The 16176-nt window shown below is 46.2% G+C and overlaps 1 protein-coding gene across 11 annotated transcripts in view; it reads left to right on the top strand.

Annotated features, from left to right (window-relative positions):
• Window positions 1-16176, top strand: part of LOC144125925 (uncharacterized) — a 104520-nt gene that overhangs the window by 47128 nt on the left and 41216 nt on the right. For 6 of the 11 annotated variants that reach the window (XM_077659746.1, XM_077659745.1, XM_077659742.1 and 3 more), the window contains exons 1-3: window positions 165-749; window positions 12528-12731; window positions 15675-15784. In XM_077659746.1, the coding sequence (XP_077515872.1) occupies window positions 307-749; window positions 12528-12731; window positions 15675-15784 (757 nt within the window). In that variant the 5' untranslated portion in view covers window positions 165-306. Of the gene's footprint in view, window positions 1-164; window positions 750-12527; window positions 12732-15674; window positions 15785-16176 lie in introns of those variants that run through there. The other 5 variants (XM_077659752.1, XM_077659751.1, XM_077659750.1 and 2 more) reach the window with 1 other exon arrangement.

Raw genomic sequence — 16176 nt, 5'->3', positions numbered from 1 at the left:
AAATAGCTCTCTGCCGTGGTCGGAGCGAGGAGGAGCACGGGCAAGGTACACGCGCGCGAGAAAGACTTCGCTTTCGGTCTGGCGCGCTGGTTCGCTGGCGGAGTCTTCGCGTCGCCGCGCGCTTTTCGTTATCGGCTCGCAAGGTGCGTGTACGTACACACGGACACGCCCGCGTCGTCGCCGTCTCCTTGACGCGCACTGACGAGCGAAGATGCCCGGCGTCGCCTCCTGTGGTGCTTGTGCTCGCCGGTGTTGTCGCCGGTCCGGTGGCGCCATCCCCGACGGCTGTCTTCTGCGGTAGAGAAGATGGAAGTGTCTCGGCGCCGGCCGCAGCAGCAGCGGCGGAGCATCCGGCTCTGGGATCTCGGGTGGGGCCTTTGGGGAGCGTTCAGGTTCGTGCTGGGCTCGCTGCTGGCGGGGGCCCTGCGGCGCGGCCGGCTCGTCTCGCTGGCCCAAGAGGAGGGCCGCTCGAACGGCGCGCCGCCGCCGCCGCCTGGGCTGACGTCTTCGGCCGAAATGCTCAAGAGTGCACCGTCGCGGCGTCTCTCCAAGGCATCCGAAGTATGCGGCGGCCGCTCGTGGATTATCACGTGGGTGGTGGTCCTGGCCAGTCCTCGCCTGTGGGCGCGTGCCGGTGCCGGTTTCGCGTGGCTCCTGGTTGCCCGCTGGGCGTCGCTCATCAGCCTTGCCCTCCGGTGGACCTCGTCTCTGGTGGCGGCGCTCAAGGAGGCCGATGCCAAGAGTAGCCGGTGAGAGCAGCCGTCGAAAATAAGCGCTGTTTCGTCGTCGAGGTGCCTTAGCGTTTGTTTCGGGGCAGACGGGGTCAATCGTGTATGCCCTTGCGGCTGCTTCTGAGCCTGCAGAGGGAGTAGCGGGGTGTTTGGTGGAATCGAAACAGTCCGAGACCCGTGAGCGTAGGGACTGAATAAGCTGGCCTCCGACAGGGCAACGGACACATCTCTAGAACGTCAGGTCGGGTCGTTCCGATTCTGAAATGGTCCGTAACATGACGTTCCTGTTATCTGGGGTACCATTTCACTGGGCACAGCGCCGTAACGTACGGAGATATTTTTCAAATTTTATCATATGTACATTGAAATAGATATTCTCTATAATTGAAATACATATTATCGCATTCCGAAGTACCTTCCTCAAGCTTTTCCCGCAAGCTCTCGGAAGAGTTACTGAGCGAAACTAATCGTATCATCGATCAGTCTTTGCAGGTGGGGGATTGCCTGGTGAGCTGCCTTGACGGAAATACGGACTAGACTAGCACTCTTGAAAATACCGCAGGCAGTTTTGAAATTAGGTTGCGTTCAGCTGCGCTGTTTACGCGATGGAATCTGAGTTTACGTTGAGATCGTTCATAATAAGTCGAACCTCGTTATAACGAGATAATGGATATAACGAAGGAATGACGATTTTCCTTGGAAGCTCGGTCAGCACTGTCTGTAGCGAAGTAATCGCCGGGCCCATTCAGCTTCGTTATAACGAGGTTAATCTGTAATGCAAGAATTAGGGAAAATTCTAGTCCTGAGTCAGCCGAAGGAAATTAGCTGTGACCCAGACGAAACGCCTCTCGTCAAAAAGACGTGTGCTGAGCAAGGCCACCTATAAATGCACACTTGTATTATGTTCTAGCGGATGCTTCGGCAGTGGCCTGTCGAAATACAGTTTGGGCATACTAGGTGCGTTCAGGCTTCTTAAATTTTTGAATTTTTATGAACGAAAAATGTCTTGTGGTTTATCCCTGTTGCGTGATGTGCGGAAAAGCCTACTTCAGATGTGTGTGTCAGCGTCTCCGATATTTTCTAATAATAATAATAATAATAATTGGCTTTTGGGGAAAGGAAATGGCGCAGTATCTGTCTCATATATCGTTGGACACCTGAACCGCGCCGTATGGGAAGGGATAAGGGAGGGAGTGACAGAAGAAAGGAAGAAATAGGTGCTGTAGTGGAGGGCTCCGGAATAATTTCGACCACCTGGGGATCTTTAACATGCACTGCCATCGCACAGCACTCGGGTGTCTTAGCGTTTTTCCTCCATACAAACGCAGCCGCCACGGTCCGGTTCGAACCCAGGAACTCCGGCTCAGTAGTCGAGCGCCCTAACCACTGAGCCACCGCGGCGGATTCCGATATTTTCTTGGTGTTGGTTTTTTGGTTGGTATGGAAGGGGAGACGGAAAAGTGTTCTTTTTCGTCATCCAGCTTGCCGCATCCTTCAACGTACCGCAGACGTAGAGCTTAGCGCCAGGGGATCATCAATCCAGTCTTTCCGTGTCCCCCCTTGCAAACGCACGTGCGCTTCTTTTTTCCTCCGTATTTCTTGCCGGTTGCCGACGTTGATGTCACCTGTCAGGAGGCCTTTCTTCCCCTACTCGCGAATGTGATGTCATACATTTCGTCCCCCAGCCTGTCGGTTTACTTTCCCCGTCGCGTTTGCTTTTCTCAGGGCAAAGGAAGCCGCTTATTTGTGTCGCCTCACCCCCGTTACATTCGGCGCGCGGCAGCTGGCCTGCCTCCTGCATGCCTGATATGTGTGCGTGCGTGCGTTGGTAGAGCATGCCGTCATGCACCGCTGCGTCCGCTTACTCGGCGCGAGTAAGTTCTGCATTCCCGCTTTTCCGCACCAGATGCCGCCTCCGTGCTTTTTTTTGTTGTTGTTTCGTTTTCTTTCTTCTCGCGTTTCGCGCGCTTTCGCAAGCCCGGCGAGGACCGTTCTCTCGTTGGCGGAGCGCGCCCCGGCGTTGACCCAACGCGGGAAGCGGAGCCCCGTGTTTCATAAATCTCCTGCGTGCACCCCCGGGCAAAGTTCCGATTGCCGAGGTCGCGCCATCAGCGATGCGACGCGCTCTCGTCCCGGGCGTCCTCTTCCCACACATTTGCATCCGCCTTTTGCCGTGCCGCTCGACCACGCGCGCGTTGCGGGCTGCCTCTCTCTCCGTCATTAGGCAGGCCGGTAATCGGCGGGGAATCGTTATTCGTCGCTCTTTCCGACAGGCGCTGCTGCGAACGAATCTAACCTTGGCGGCAGCGCTGGTGACGCGCCGTCTCTTTCCGGCCCGGGGTGACCGGGTCCGGTAAACACGTCCTGCAGCTTGCCTAGGGGGTGTTGGTCCAGAATTCATACCGCGGACTTGGCCCTCGGGTTTCGGTATATAGCTGAGGGAACGCTACTGGTTTATGAGATTTTCTACTGGAAACTGTTGCTTGGACAGTATAGCCATGCGATACTAAAGGTATTTTTCTCCCTTCTTCGTCACAAGCGTTGTCATGCCCCCTTTATCTCTGGAATCGTTCTTTCGGCCTAGACCAAGGAGGTTATATGGCAGTTTTTATATAACCTCCTTGGCCTAGCCTATGCAGAAAATACACCTGAAAAAAAAAAAATCAATTGCACCCTTCGGGGTGTTTTTATTTGTGTGTAAGTCGCACCTTTGCACCCCTAAAATAGGTGTGATACTGAAGCACCGATGCATTGGGTTGTGCGTGCTGTATAACTCCCGGTCGCTTTGAAGCGCGGTAGCCGTTTTGTGGTTCATACGGGCTTTCGGGACACTCTAAGCACGAAAGGAGGTAGATTTCGATCACTAAATACGCGCAGTGCATACTCTTGGCAGTTGAGGTATATTCGCACAGCAAAGAAGGAGGCTTTTAAACGCGGCGCCGGAGGTCTTGAGGTTAGCAAACAGAGGAGGTTGAAACCTCGGTCAACATCTTCCAAACTGCTACAACTTCGCATCTTCGTAAGGGGGAGTTTGTTTCCATTGCCCACCATAAGTATTCCGTACATTTAGTGATTGAAATCTGCACAGGGGCTTGGGCAGCATACCCTGCCCCTTTACCCGACACGCAGCCTGCGAATCGGTGACAATGCGGGAACGGTGCATTTATTTGTCCCGTGACGGCGGTGGTGAGTGTGATGGTACTAGCCTCCGCCGCTGCTGGGTCAGGGCCCTCAAAGGAAGCAGCAGGGTAGGGGGAGGAGTGGTCGATCGCCGCGAAAGCATATTTGAAGGGCTGTGGTGGAGATGGAGGCGAAATTCTAGAGGCCCATGTGCTGTGCGATGTCAGTGCACGTTAAAGAACCCCAGGTGGTCGAAATTTCCGGAGCCCGTCACTACGGCGTCTCTCGTAGCCTTAGTCGCCTTGGGACGTTAAACCCCTAAAAAAAAGGGGGGGGGGGGGGGGCGTGGATAGAGGAGTTACAATACAGTACTGTCTGCGGAAGTAGCGGCGCGGGCCGGACGTCGGGTAGTCTGGAGTTCGTGGTGCATGTGACGTGGGTGGGCATCAAGTTTACGTGAACGTATGCGTAAAGAGGATGCTTATGAGGGCCAGGATGTGTTAAGCTTGTGGGTCGCCAATATGGTGAACAATGGCTCTGCCTGCGGTAGTAGTGAGGATGCGAGTAAAGGTGGAGAGGTGAGGACAGACTCCTGTATCTTTTTAAACTAGTACCAGCCTACGAGACGACGACAGAGATGAGGCACACAGGACAATCTCTGGCATTAGCCTCCGCCGCTGTTGGGTTAGGGGCCAGTTTTGCAGAGGTGCGTAGTAGAACGTTCATAGGTCTGCATGAATCGAGTAGTGGTAGGGCAGGCTGTTTTGGATGCGGCTTACAGCGTGGGACGTTGCCAGGCGGAGGGTGTTCTCCGCGCAAGCCCGTTCGATGACCGACAGTCCGTCGTATCATGCAGGCTATGTTGAGGGCAGTGGTTCGAAAGTTAGTGACAGTAAAGGCAGTCTGCATTTCAGTTTAACCTCTCCCGAAGGAAAGAAGCAGCAATACCAGTAGCCTACTCCCTGCCCGTTCTAACTGGCCAGTAAGGTGAAAGCGTTATTGGTTTGTTTTAATGGTGTGATTCGGGGGTGGGTTTTGACTACTGCTACGTCGACGACGATGCCGTTAATCTTGATCAGTGATGCAGTTATTTCTGTAAAATGGCATCATTAATTGTCAGGACTCTATGGCTGTCCACAGCGCCTGCGCTATAGGCAGCTGGGGACACTTGTTCCAGTGACTTCATTTGTCCAGTTCCAGTGGCAACTCGAGCACATTGCATCGGCTGCCGCTCGGCGCTAACGAAATTATGCATGGCATGCTTGTGCTTTGCGAATCAAGGAAAAACCGGCTACGTCTACGACGGCAGTTGAACCCGGCTTGACAATGACCGACGGGTATTAAAAAAGAGGCCCTGCAACGCCGACAAACGAGAGCCGAAAGAATTCGGTGGCTGAGCCACGGGCAGCTCTCTCCGTGCACCGCGATGTAGACGCAAAAAAGAGGAAGGAAGGGAGGAAAAACTAAACGTGCGCGACGCCGCGTACGTTTGCGCAGCAGGCGCTTCGCTACCGCCTTTTGCTGTTCCTTTCTTTATTATTATTATTCCCCCCCTCGCGCGGTACGGTGCTTAGCTCTTAACTTCCCGCACCACTTTCTCCTGCCTCGCTTCCTCGCGCCTGCCACGGCTTTTTTTTCTTAAATTTTATTCTGGATTCTTGTTTCCCAAGGAACGGCGTTTCGTACTTCCAGCCGTGACCAGGCTCGGTGGCAAGATGCCTTTATTTTCGCTTCATGCGACGCAGGCTGCCCGCCTATTTTTTTTTTTTTCGCCACCGTTTGTCACAGCGTGCCTCCTCCAGCACTCTTCCTAGTGATGGCTGCCTCTGCAGAAAGAACGAGGCGGCCGGGTGTTGGCAGAACACAGGGCAGTGGCGGTTCGGTTCGGCCCACTTGCATATATGTTACTTTGCTGCCTCTCCTAGTAGCAGCTCACTTGAACGATGCGATGCGTTCCGAATTGACGTGCAACGCATCCGGTTTGGAAGGGCTGTACATTGCTTTTGGACAGTGCCCCGCAGCTCTGAGATTGAGCTCAGAGTTCAAAGCTCCTGGTTGTGGTGATTAGGAGGCTCAGCTTGATGCTGTTTGTGCGATGCCATCGATGTGCTAAAAATCTTGAGCCGTGATTGATGGAAAACAAAATTAGCTTTCGTACAGGGTAGCTGCTGTGCTCGGATACTCTCATAAGTTGCGTTCTCCTTTTGATTGCTTTGTATTCACTCAAAGGCAATGGAGGCGAAATTCTAGAGGACCGTGTACTGTGCGATGTCAATGTACATTAAAGAACCCCAGGTGGTTGAAATTTCCCGAGCCCTCCACTATGGTGTACCTCATAGCCAGAGTCTTTTTGGGATGTTAAAACCCTGTAAACCCAACCTTTTCATGAACATCTTGTGTCTTTACTTTGTGTCCTGGCCCTTGTGGAATTATTCTAGGCTTCAACGAAAAACAGCCTTACATGTTGTATTCTGTGAAGATGACTGTCCTCGTTGTAGAGATGGTTTTCATTGTAAACAAGCTCAAGAAAGGGCTTCCAGTGGTGGCAAAAATGAGATTGCCATTACATTCCACAGAATGTCACTAGTCCTACAGGCAAATGTCTCATATTTTTATTTCTTCATACAAATGCCTTGTATGTATTGCCTGCATAACTGTTGTCGTGCATTTTATGACATCAGCACAATACTTATTTCTGACTTGGGGAGATTCCGTCATGGCAGTCCTTTTTGTTTGGGAGATTTTAGAAGTGAGTGGAAAAGAGTTTTCACAGCACTAATACATAGGGACAGACACCAGGTCACGGAGTACCACATGGATGCTGAGCCTGCGGTGAGCTTATCTGAATATATGAAGCTTTGCTGTAAAATATCCATTGGCCTAAAAGAGAGGACTGAGGCAGCTGTGCCACCTACTCCTTTGTTCCAGTTCTTCTGCTCATGTTGGTCTGAAGACCACAGCGGTGGCCTAGTGGTTTGAGCATCCGCCTCGCATGCGCGAGGTGCGGGGTTCGATCCCCAGTGCCGCAGGGTACCCACCGGTGATACAATGGGTACAAGTTTACCTCTGCCTGGTGCTCGGCTTCTTTAGAACGAAATGCTAGGGGAATGAATCTTTGACCCCACCTTGTGAAATGAAAAGTACCTTGTGCCATGGCGCTCCTTGGCCAAAGCTGCCTTTGCGCCATAAAAATTCACCATCATCATGATGGTCTGCTTCACACAGGGTGTCTAGCGACCTGCAAAACCTGGAATTGTGAGGCAATTTTTGAGCACCTGGATAAGTCTGGGAATCGTCAGGGTCACCATAAAAAAAATTGATGCAGTCGGGGGAAATGACTGACTGAAATGAACACGACGGTCTGCCGTGAATCGGTACAAAATGGCGAGTGCCCCGCACGTGGTCCGATCACGTTGGCATTACATATTTTTGTTTTGAACATGTCATGTTATCTGTCCTTTTCTTGCTGGTCACAAAGTGAGCACTGCAGAACTGCATATACTGGTTTGTTTTATACTGGTTGTGCTCTTCTTCAGTAAACATAGCTGCATTCAAAAGCATTTTTCACAGAATAACCTGGAACGAGGATATGACAAGTGACGATGAGGAGGAGTAATATATTCATGTGCAAAGTCTGTTTCTGTTTATCACTGCGTTTTGCGGAAACCCGTTTTTTTTAAATATCTGTTTCAATATTTGAACTATTCAAGAATATTTGATTTTATTTGCGGAAATTTTTATTACTCTTATCTGCTTCATAACAAAAAAAAGTTTGTACACCTTTGGTGGAAACATCAGATGCTCGGAAGAAACTCAAAAAGGTAGCTACCCTTATTACAAAGCTGGAAGAGAAGCAACGATTGCATCATAAGTCAGTGTAAAGCTGGATGTCCTTCAGGAAAAAATTATCATTCTCAAAGAGGAAGAGCAAATCTGTTTTCATTGCAATGTGTGCAGTTTCAGTAGTTCTTTTGCTGTGAATGGATGATGTATGCTGTTCATTATCCTGCAAGCCACTGTTTTTCCGCGAGTGGTTAGGCAATTTTGACTGAAGTAGTCGGGGAAAAGACGGAAAAATCATGGAACTTGACGGAGAGTACCTTGCTAGATGCCCTGCCTATTTTCCTCTGCTAGAATCGTGCCGGCCTCATATTGATTGGTGCGACAAACTGTGTAAGGCTGCTGCTGCTGCTACAAATAGCACTAACGTGCTGCAAATCAGGTTTTGGATTTATGTTCCTGCCCATTTAGGTAGCTGCGGTTATCTCTGGTATGTTGCAACGGATTGATAGTATCTAAGGAGGAAAAGAAGCTGCCGAGTTTTCCTTGTGCATCACTTTCTTTTTGTCAAGGTCATTTCCTGGAGTTCAGCAATTGTTGCCAGCTTCTTTTGTATTGAGCATATAGATTGAAATGTGTTCAATTAGTTGAGGCATTATTTCACCGGGATAGGAATTCTTGAGCCACTATTTTGATTGCGTGCAAGCATATCTTTTTGTTGTCTTTTTTTTCTGCACAAAATTGCCTGATGCAAGGTGTACTTTTAAAGGGACTATGCAAAGAATTCAAAGTCGCTTTTAAATGTTTTCTATGTTTAGAAATGATGCTAATGAGCATTCATCTTGGATAGGCTGAAATGTATCTCGGGTAGGCTGAAAGTCAGGTACAGAGACAGGGTAACAAAAGTTGTTAAGAGGGGGGCCATGGCCAACATGGAATGGGGATAATTGAAGAATATTAGGAGTGAGAAGTCGTTGTTCCGCAGTAGATACAGTCTTGCTGAAAATGATGCATGCATGCATGTTGGAATTGAATATAGCAGTCTGCACTTTTGTATCTGGCTACCTCAATTCATCTCTTGCTTCTATGGTGTGCATGCAGCTGGCGAGGGAGCCTAGATTTCTGTAAACAACTCAGCACCCATGAGGCGAATTGCTTGCACCACAGACATGAAAGTGTTTCCCGCTTTCACGTCTTTATCGCATGCATAGCATGCATATCGCAGTGTCACATGACATGCTTGTTTGCTTGGAAGGTGATCCGTTTCAGTCTTATCTTGGTGGTGTACCTTCACGTATGTTATCCTCTGAGGACAGTGCCTGCTATCTCTGATTGCTGGTTTAGGGCGCATGTGTTATGTGAACAACACATGGGGGTTTATGACGCAGTCAACCCTTAGCTTAATCCTGGTTGTTGCTGGATGCTTGGCATTCCAAGCTTTGTAAGGTTCCCCACAGGATATTGTGTTGAAGCTAGGATTCTACATTCCTGCCTCGTGTAAAGAAGATAGTGTTGTCTGATTCCTTGTGGCTATGCTCGAAAACATCGCTGGCATATCATGCTTTGATAAACATGCTTTCCATTTAACTTCATGCTCTAGAAAGTGTATTTGGTTATTGGATGCCAAAAAATGTGTTCATTGAACAGGAAATGCAAAGGGCAACCACTGGTTTTAGTATGCCTTCACACCTGTTGTTTGTCGGAGATTCGGTGGTGCAAAAAAATGCGGGTTCGGTTCAGCTTTATTTATCAATAAGTTTCTTTTTAGGTGTAGATTACGCTATTCCATGCACCACATTTGAGTTGAAAGCTCAAAATGAGACGCAGCTTTCAGACACTGCAGCACAATTCACTCCTGTTGTGTTGGCTCATCAGCTCGTGTCATGCTGTTTTTGATCCATTATTCTGGGCGAGCGCCAATCAGCTTTTCCTTGTTTTGCACTTTGAAAGGCATTGAGGGCTCAGGGCACCTGTGGGACTTGTCTGGCATAGAAAGCGGGCTATCCTGTGATGCTCGCCAATCACTGTCATTGCGCAGGACACACAGATGTTTAATTTGTTGACGATAGCAACTGCGCAACCACGCAGCTGGTCCTCGGGAGTTTCCTTCAGGTTGCAAGGCTCGCTGCTCATTATCGCTTGAGGCATGCACAAGCAGAGAAGAAAAGAAAGCACAGAGGACATAAAAGGACAAACCAGAGAAAAAAAAAAAAGGAATGCCATCAAAATGGGACTCGCAACACCTGTGGGGCACGTCTGTTGGCAGCAAATGAGTGACAGGTCTGGAGGGAGAGGAGGGAAAAAAACAAAGTGGCAGTCTGCGCGGAATCATTTCATTCAGCCTAGAACAGGGTTTTCGTCTGGTTAAAAGTCTGTCGTGAGTGTGTTGGTATGGAGGGGTTTATTCTTTAGGGTTTTATTTATTTATGAGTATAAATAAATTGGCCATGGAAGGACCTGTGCTGCAAAAGTAAGGCTCTTGCTTGTTTTATTTTGAAACATACCTGTCTGCAGGCAGGCTGTAAGTTTGTAATACACAAGATACCATTTCCATCCCAGTCTTACTGGTTACCTGTTTTCTCATGTGTGCTGCTATCTTTAGTACTTACTTGGTCTTATTTTATTTTCTTGTAGTAGTTTTGATTTTATTTCTAATGCAGTGCTGCCCGACAAGAAAAAGAAGCAGTCATGTACGTTGTTACAGTAATTAGCATGATATACAGTAATTGCTTTGCTTTAATCCTGTTATTTCAGATTTTTATCTTGCTGCCTTTCTTTATTGAGAAAGCACTCATCACTTATGTGCATAATTTGCATGGTTTTATGCTTAGTAGTTTTTGTGGCACTTCCATTTCAAACACTTTTTCTATTTTGCTAATGCTGCTTGCTGAAACTGCTTATTCCTGCAGTGCCTTGCAAAAGCTGTGCAGCTGTTTGTTTCATGACATTTTGTCATTAGTGTTTGCCCTTGTTGCATCTGCACTGAACAGCATTTAAAGCTATCATTTTCACTGTTTTTTTTTGTCTTATGTTCTTTTCTATTCCCAAGTTACTTCAATTCCTTATTGTAGGAAAGTTTTGAGATGCCTACAACACATAGTGTGCTTTTTTGTTTTATTTGTTGCATCCAGGGATGGAAACACTTTTTCAGTTTTCTTCTTTTTTCCAATGCTGTTTCCAATGCTGTTGCATATGCTAGAGTTCCAAAAAAAACATGCAGGCATCATGCTGAAATAAACACAAGTATCAGAAATAAATTTAGGGTTTTGTTTAAGCTTGTACCACTTCACGTTTGGGAAAAATACCATGAATTCTCCGAATGCCTGCGTAGTTCTGTTTCGTCTTGTGTGTGGTCTGCTTTCTTGTAGATGTAGTTTTGAGCAGTCTTGTATATGCATAGAAAACAAGTTAGTGATTACAATTACTGTTACCTCATCTGGAATCTGATTTCATTGGTCAGTTTCAGACCTTGAAAAGTAACTGAACTGTTACAGAGAAGTAATTGCTATTATGTTATATGTATTTTTCATTCATCTTTAATTAGCAAAGCACAAATATACATGGATGAGAATGAGCTGGTGTGACTTTCTTGATCAACAGTCTGTTAAAGTATATGCGTTGATAATTTCACCTTCAGTTGTTTAGTTTTCTTCGGCATTTGTTTCCACGTTTTCTTGTGAACACATCAGTAGCGACACTGAAGAATGTCTTGATGTATGTGCCACAAGGTATGAAGATGAAGTCAAGAGTTGGACGAAAACTCTTCTGGTCGGGGACAGTCGCAGTAAAATGTTAAAATGCAGACACTGACTAAAAATAAACGGGGAAAAAAAGCAAGATTTTTCTTTCTTTTGGTTAACACCTACATTTTAATGTTTTGAGCATCGGAGGGGAGTGCATTGCTTTAATATATGATAACCTTACGCAAAGCGCCGTGCTTCACTGCTGTTCGCGCTCTAAGGGGACAAAACTCAACCTCAGTACACATGCTCTTCCGTTGTGCCATCGCGGCGAAATGCAAAGCACGGGACATGGGGCTAGTCAAATGCATACTGCTTGGATTTGCATTTGTGGACATCTTTGCGTGTGCGGCTTCTCCACAGCCCAACTGTTGTCGCTCTGATATGAGTGAATTCTATGCTACATCAGTGCTTGCCACCTAGACAAGGTTCTCAAAGTTATACCACTGGTTACAACGTGTTTCTGGAGAAAAGAATGTAACAGATTACTAGTAAATTGATTGCCAAAAAGTTGGATTACCGAGAATGTTACAGCTTACAAAAAGTAATCAGTGCATTACAGAATTCAAAGAAAATGTATGTAACATAATACAAGTATTTGATTACTTTTAACTAATTGATTACTTGACAGAATAATTTTGAATTCGTATATATTTGAAGTTTTGATAACGAGTTGCTATTGTCGTGATTGCTTTTTATTATCAATACTTCTGAAGCTAAGAACGTTTGTTTTAAATCAGAGGTCGAGTGTGTTGAAATGTCAGTGTTTGTATGTGGTTTAAACCAGCATAAATTGTCACTAACGCTGGTGGGTGCCTATCTGCTAATCAGGGGAAAGCATCAGAATGACATTGAGAGCTTTGAAACTATGTCCCAGTTTTGCTTGCTCAGTGTAAATCTTCATCTTTCGGGCGTAGGTAATGGTGGGAAACATAAGTGCTTGTCTCGTCTGCTATACACAAATCATCTGCCTGTTGGGTTTGTTTAGTGCAGGCTGATTTAAAGTTCGTGTGGCGGGCCATTTGAAATTGAAGTCAATTATATGTGTCCTATATAGTGGTGATCACTTTTTGTCTCGGTCGTTAGTAGCAACTGTGTCGTGGCCTTTATTTCTACGCGTTGCCTGAAGTGATGAGAGGCTGTTGTCTTGCTGCAGACGCCTGGAGGAGGAGTTGCAGGGCCATGTGCGGGAGGTGTGCAAGGACGGGGGCAAGTGTTGTGTCCACTGTGGCTCAACCTTCAACCTGCTCTTCAACCGAAAGCTGGTGTGTCGGGAGTGCGGCCTCTTTGTGTGCCGAGACTGTGCCACGTACGACTCTCAGGACCGCGGATGGTACTGCCGCATCTGTGAACAGCAGCGGTAAGGGCCTGATGCAGTGCTGCTGCATTGCTTCTGTTTTTGTTTTAGCTTCTTGTTGAACAGCAGCGGGCTGAAAGGTGTGACTAGGAGAATGTGTGGGAAAAAAATGGAAATGCGAAACTTTGGAAAGCTTCGGGCTTTATATTTGTTGAGTCCTTGAAGCAAGCAGAATAGTAGGCGACTAGCATAGCATGCTAGCTCAAGTTGTGAAATTCCTTTTTTTTTTTATGCATCATTTGCTTGTCTAAGCTATCTGTAAACATAAGATGTGTAAAAACGATGAGCTGTCTGCATTTCTGTTTGTTGCACTCCTGAAAAGGCAGATTCTGCTCTTGCTTTGCCATTATGGAAACTGCTGCTTTGGGATGCCTTAGGTGCTAAATGAGAGCTAGCAGTATCTGCCTTAAGGGTTATCATACAGACAGAAATGTTCATATGGTAAACTGGTCTTCCAATCCTAGTGTTTAGTGACCGATACTATCGCCAGTAATGCTGCAGATAAAGTAAATGTTCCTTGTAATGCCTTGGGGAGAATGCGGCTTTGAAATCTGAAAAAAAATGTGCAAAAAAATTGGTGGCTTGAAAACTGTTGCATCCATTTGAATACTCCTCGTTTTTATGCTGTCCCTTAATTTAATTTATGAAATCGACCCGGAATTATTAAAAAAAAATTGTGAGGGAACACTCGTAAAATTGACGCTTCTCTCAGTTATGGTTTATATTACTACCCCATAGTTATGAAGTGGGCACCCAGAAGACCGTTCACCAGTAAATGCCAATCAATCAGACCCATGCTACTACGCTTTGTAAGTAAATGCGAGGAGTTAGAAGTACTATGTATGTGCCCTTCCTGATATTGCTCCAACTTCCAAGACACTATCCACTGCCACCATGGTACAGCCTTCCCACTGTATGTGGCTTCACAGTAACACACGTTTATGTAAAGTAAATGCCACACGGACATGTATTGCAAGAATCCGTCATACTGGAAGAAGGATATATGAACTACACAGAACTTTTTCAGGCAGCTTGGCCTACTCACAGTGCTGCATTCCAGAAGTGCTGTTGAATTCTTGGTAGGAAGCATGATATGCAATATATAAAAAAGTCGCAACACAAGTGGGTGTGAGTCACATTTGGGATATGCCACAGTGGGAGCCGACACATGTACTGCACAAGCTCTTGGTGGAAAAATCAAGAAAGTGAACATGTTTCATAGAGACTGCATTAAGTTAATACACAGTAAACTGAAGGATGAATGGCAGGCAGCTTGGGATAATGAAATACAGAATAGACTCTCTTCATAAAGCAGATTTTGGGAGAATGGAAGTCATGCAGGCATCAGGAATATTTAATTGAAGTGATTTTATGGAGTCTTCGCATTGGGCACACACACTTTACGAAGCGAAAAAATTAATTTTACTCCATTTTGCAATCAGCACGTCCCTTTTCATTCAGTGTTGGTTTTACGTGATAATGCAGTTGTAGATTTGTAGGTTTCTGAAAGAAGCAGCTGTATTAAAGAGGCTGTAAATTTGCTAAAGTGTAGTTCATTTAAAGCAACAAACAGACAGCGCTAACTTCGTGCTTGGTGCATGATAATCATAGCTGCTTATGCGCTATAGAACCCAACACAACACAACTTTCTGGAGGTGCTGAATTCATCCCAATTTTGAGAGGCTTGTTTCTATAGAAGTATTAATGGCCTTTTAATTTTATGTGTGTCAGAATACATCTCAGTTGAGTAAAAGAAGAGCTGGCAGAAATTGTGTAGGAAAAGATTTAAGGAGGAAAGAACATTGGTTTTCCTTCTGCAGGTCATCAACGTTTTGAATGTTTCAAGTTGCAAAAATGCTGTGCAAGGTACACATTTGTTTTTTGTTTTTTTGCGACCAATCTGCACTGTTTATGGCAAAAGCGGGATTGATTCCTTGTGATGATGCATTTGCTCATCAATTGAAAAAATTGAATTGAAATCAGAGTAATTATGGCCATTCTTGTCTGAACAGAAGCACACACTTGTATATATGTACACCCCCTGTCAAAAGTATATGGCCCAATAGGTTTGCTTGTGAGGCCTGTTGTATGCCTCGTTATGCATCCTCAGCAATCGTAACCTCTCTAAAGAGGAATGGCTTCGCATCCTCAGTGTTCCCAAACTTGGACTGCTAGGTGTGCTAGGGAGCCCCGCTAAACAGCTTATAAGCAAACCCCTTGGACTGTATAGTTTTGACGGGGGCTGTATATCCTTTTTTTTAGTTAAGCAGTATGTGTTAAACATGCCTGAAGAAACAGCCATTCAATGTTGCATTCAGAAGAAAATCTCTGTGCACCTGGCTGCCATGGTGGCTCAGTGGTTATGGCGCTCGGCTGCTGACCCGAAAGGCTCGGGTTAAATCCCTGCTGCTGTGGTCGAATTTCCATGGAGGCGAAAAATTCTAGAGACCTGTGTACTGTGCGATGTTAGTGCCTGTTAAGGAATCCCAGGTAGTCGAAATTCCCGGAGCCCTTCACTACAGCGTCCCTCATAGCCTGAGTTGCTTTGGGATGTTAAACCCCCATAAACTAAAATAAACTTTCTGTGCACCACTTTTTAAGAATATGTTGTATCATAACAGGAATGCTCTTAGTTCACAGATGCCTAGTTCATTTTGGTGCTGGCACAAAATTTTGCATGGTATATGCTTTTCCGTTAGCAGTTTTTTTAAAACTCTCAGGCACAGGTTTCTCTTGCTTTCTGATCTTTTTGCAGTCATTCACCAAAGCCATACTTTATTGTGGAGAAAAGTATCATATTGTCTACTGCTTTAACTCACGGGGACAAGATTGACATTTTGGAATTTAGTGTGCTTGCCTTACCCAATATATAACTAAGTGTTACTTTCTATTGCACTCAAGTTGGTTGTTTTAGTTTGGCATGACTGTATTTTCTTCTTCTTTCAGGAACCTGCGTGCTCAGTCCTGCGAATGGTTCTACGACAATGTTAAGGTGAAATTCAACCATTTCGGGAGTACCAAGGTCCTGCTTTCTCTTTATGGCCCAAAGAAAACAGGCAAGTTAGCTTACAGACTCTGAGAAATGCTGTCTAGCTTTCATGTCTTGTGGTATGATTAATGAGCTGTGTATCCATGCTTTCAGTGGGTGTTTATACTGAAAGGTTTCGTGAGCAGGCTTGCATACTTTTAATAAGTGCAGTGTATAATTCATGCTGTCATTGCCACTGTGGCCAAAAAGTTTGCAGTGTAAGGAGTCTGATTTGGATGAAAGACGCTTATGTTCTCTCTACCATTGGTGAAGGCAACCGCAGAGCATGGGCATGTACAATGTTTTCTTGTTGAGGGGTAAAAGAACTCTTGTGCGGCATCTCCCCCATATGCTTTTATATGCATTGGACACTGCTGGTGACACTATGGGTAGCGTTGTAATGTCACTCCTTGTAAGGAA

Source organism: Amblyomma americanum, chromosome 3 (genome assembly GCF_052857255.1).
Source record: "Amblyomma americanum isolate KBUSLIRL-KWMA chromosome 3, ASM5285725v1, whole genome shotgun sequence".
NCBI classification, from domain to species: Eukaryota; Metazoa; Arthropoda; class Arachnida; order Ixodida; family Ixodidae; genus Amblyomma; species Amblyomma americanum.
Note: the sequence above shows the minus strand (reverse complement) of the source record. Positions and strands in the feature narration are given on the sequence as shown.